The sequence below is a fragment of the Lactuca sativa genome, chromosome 7 (genome assembly GCF_002870075.4).
Source record: "Lactuca sativa cultivar Salinas chromosome 7, Lsat_Salinas_v11, whole genome shotgun sequence".
NCBI classification, from domain to species: domain Eukaryota; kingdom Viridiplantae; phylum Streptophyta; class Magnoliopsida; order Asterales; family Asteraceae; genus Lactuca; species Lactuca sativa.
The window spans coordinates 97,187,681-97,191,349 of NC_056629.2; the positions used below are offsets into that span (position 1 = coordinate 97,187,681).

At 35.9% G+C, this 3,669-nt stretch overlaps 1 protein-coding gene across 1 annotated transcript; it reads right to left on the minus strand.

Annotated features, from left to right (window-relative positions):
* Positions 1-1,470: 1,470 nt before the first annotated feature.
* Positions 1,471-3,332, minus strand: LOC111898478 (uncharacterized). Its single transcript, XM_023894381.1, has 2 exons — positions 2,018-3,332; positions 1,471-1,718 (listed from the first exon to the last, which is right to left on the minus strand). The coding sequence occupies exons 1-2, from the start codon at positions 3,330-3,332 to the stop codon at positions 1,471-1,473; spliced, it is 1,563 nt and encodes a 520-aa protein (XP_023750149.1).
* Positions 3,333-3,669: the final 337 nt, after the last annotated feature.

Genomic DNA, 3,669 nt, shown 5'->3' on the forward strand with positions numbered 1-3,669 from the left:
GAGGTGTTAGGTAACTCTTCCGATGGTTGAAAAGGTGGCAGTTCACTAGATTCCTCTTCTTGAAATGTATCATTCATCAATACTTCGTCTTTAACATGCTCTTGTATATCATAAATATTACGATGGTTTACTCTTTGGACCACCATCCAACTATTCCCACGTGCTAAATTATTCAAATAGAAAATGTGTTGAGCTTAAGTGGACAAAATAAATGGTTCTTCTACATACAACTTAGATGTAATGTCAATTGATGTCAAATCATGATCAACAACCATCTTTTTTTCCTTTGGATCAGTATTATACCACTTGCAGCGAAACACAAATACCTTTCTCCCGAGTATGAAATCCAACTCTAAAACTTCAAGTAAAACACCATAATAAATCAATTCATCATTCTCATCCCCTACACACATTCCACTACATTGTGTTTTAAACATGTCATCACGCTCCTTGCAACGAAATCTAAAACCATTCACGATACAACTTTGCCAACTTGTGTAGCGATCATCAGGAAATTGTGACAAGGCGTACAAATCATCGGTTGCTTTAGGATCACCATTAGCCATAAGCAAAGCCATCTATAAACTACTTAGTTTAGTTATAAATGTACTTAAAATCAATTACTAAAAGTAATAAATTTGTGGTGTTACCTTTTTCTTGAACCAAGAGGGAAATTCATTTTTTTGTATGGTATCTATATTTTCTTGTTGTATATTTCTCGAGTATAAAGATTCTTTGTGCTCTGTAAATTTAAGAACAAGTTAGTTGGTATTTTTGCATTAATTAGTAAATACAAAATAAAAGTATGGCTAATATATAGGAAACTTACTCTATGTAAATATCAAGTTGATTTCCACAATTATTAATGATGTACCATTGCGCCACATCAACATACTCCCCTATTTGTCCGAATTTTGAAGCACCCAATATACGGACTTTATTCGTGAATACCTCCAACCCATGTTGGGTGATTGGTACATCCCAATTGCGTTCATCATGATTGAATCTTGTCTCGATATCATCTACATAACGAGATAAAAATGTGACAGCCTCATCGACAACATATGCTTCAGTAATTGATCCATCAGGACGAGCAAAGTTACGAACATATCCCTTGTATGTACCCATACGACGTTCGATCCCAAACATCCATCATTGGCTTACCGGTCCTCCTAATAATGCCTCCTCTGGTAAATGTATGCACAAGTGAACCATGATAGTGAAAAATGATGAAGGAAATATCTTCTCAAGTTTGCATAATATGATTACAATCCCAGTTTTCATATCCTCGAGTTCTTTAGCATATAGAGTCTTAGAACATAGTTTTTGAAAGAATTGGCAAAACTCGATCAAAGTTTTATGTATTTCATTGTTCAAGAAAGGAAGAATGGCTATTGGTAGTATTTTCTGAAGCAATACTTGACAATCATGTGTTTTCATCCCCCCAAGTGTATTAGAATCTATCGCTCATCAACTTATGTTGGACGCATAGCCATCAGGTAGGCGAACAGACTTGATAAATTTGTAAAACTCCACACATTCATCTTTAGTCAATGTGAAATTAGCATGAGGTTTCTCAAATTTTCCATTTCTCTCTCTTAGCCATTGATCCTTGCGAATATTAAGATCCACCAAGTCCAAACGTGCATTTGTAGTATCCTTTGACTTCACGGGATCATTTAACAATGTCCTAACTATATTATCATGGACATTTTTCCCTATATGCATGACATCAAGATTATGGCGCATCAATAGTTTAGACCAATATGGAAGTTCAAACAATATACTCTTTTTTGACCAATTAAGCTCATTAGCACCTCGTTTACGTTTCTTATCGACATTACTAGGTGCTTTTCCAGTAGTGCGTCTTGGAACATCAGCCAACTATGTTAGAATTTGATCACTTGTACATCGACGAGGTTTTTCCCTTAGCTCTTTCTTCCCATCAAATTCTTTGCTATTTCGCCACCTATGTGTTTTTCTTAAAAACATTAGTGTCCAGTATGAAATTGTTTACCATGAATCCTTCTAGAACGGGTATCCTCAAGGCATATTGGACACGCCAGCTTACCCATAGTACTCCACCCAGACAAGTAAGCATAATCAAGGAAGTCACTGATTGTCCATATTACTGCGACATGAAGAGTGAAAAGTGATTTTGAATGATCATCATATGCTTGAACCCCATTACCCCATATAACTTTAAGTTCGTCCATAAGTGGCGTTAAGAAGATGTCAAAGTCTTTACCAAGAGATTTTGGACTAGGAATTAGTAACGTTAGAAAGTAACTTCTCTTATGCATTGTACACCAAGGTGGCATGTTATACGACATCAAAATAACAGGCCACATACTATATGAAGTTGTCATATTGCTAAAAGGGTTAAACCCATCTGAAGCCAATCCCAATCGTACACTCCTATGATCATCTGCAAAAGTAGGATACATTATATCAAAATGTTTCCAAGCCTCTCCATCAGCCGGATGACGCAAAACTCCATGCTCATCCTTGCACACTTCTTTATGCCAACTCATGTCTTTGGCAGTGTGGCGTGAAGCGTGTAGACACTTCAAACGAGGTGTTATTGGAAAGTATCGCAACTTCTTATGAGCAATTTTGTTGCGCACGTAACAATTGCTTTGATAAACAGGACATGTTATGGCATCTTTGTTGTCCCCATAGAAAATAGCACAATCATATTGACAAACATCAATAAGCTCATAACCTAAACCGGCTTCACAAAGCAACATTCTAACATCGTAATAGCTCTCTGGACAATTATTACAATCAGGAAGATCCTCGTATAGCAACTTTAGCATCATCTCAAAAGAATTATCTATCCACTTGTTCATCATTTTCAAATTCATCAACTTCACAACAAACGTCAATGTACAACTCTTGCATCCTTCATACAAAGGTTTATTTAGAGCTTCATGTAGCTTCTCATAACGAGCATTTCCTAGGTTTTGGTTACTAATTAGATCATTGGTAGGTCCAATATCAAATAATGTATGACCAACTATATCCTCTAATCCTGCTCTTAAGCCTGCAGATTCAGTATTAACAAAATCATTATGTGGAACATCTTCTTCTTCGACCTCATCTTCACCGTGATGCACCCACCGTGTATATGACTCATCAATTCCTACACTAATCAAATGGGAAGTAATGACACTTATATTTTGTAGTCTCGAATTGAGACAATTACTGCACGGGTATGGAGTTAACCCATTAGAATTCAAAGTATGTCGCGCAACATTTAGAAATTCCTTTACCCCGTTCACATACTCGATGGAGGTCCTATTCTCAATCTTGACCCATTGATGACCCATATGTTGTATCTAACCATTTTTACCAATAGAAATCAACTAGTGTAAAGTTTTTTATATGATGCTATAAGCTGGAAATGGCATACAAACGAAATTAGATAAGGTAGTTCACACTTAATTCAAATTAGCATTGTGAATACAACTTATGATGGAAATGTAATCTAGAATTAGGGTTATTTTAGTAATTTTAAGAAGTAAGTCATGAAGTTAAGATGGCAGTTACAGTTGGGAAGGAAGTTACTGTTAGAAAGATGATAGCAAAAGTGAGAAAGATGATGGGAGAAGTGAAATTTAAGAAATACCCATGTTGGTTGAAGCAATAAAAGTCTAGATTAAGGGG

Bases quoted from the DNA above. Each gene is read 5' to 3' on its own strand.
- LOC111898478 (XM_023894381.1), bottom strand. From the start codon at position 3,332: ATGGGTCATCAATGGGTCAAGATTGAGAATAGGACCTCCATCGAGTAT. The intron at 1,719-2,017 runs GTAAACAATTTC...TCATGCATATAG, and splicing joins CCGTTCTAGAAGGATTCATG to GGAAAAATGTCCATGATAAT.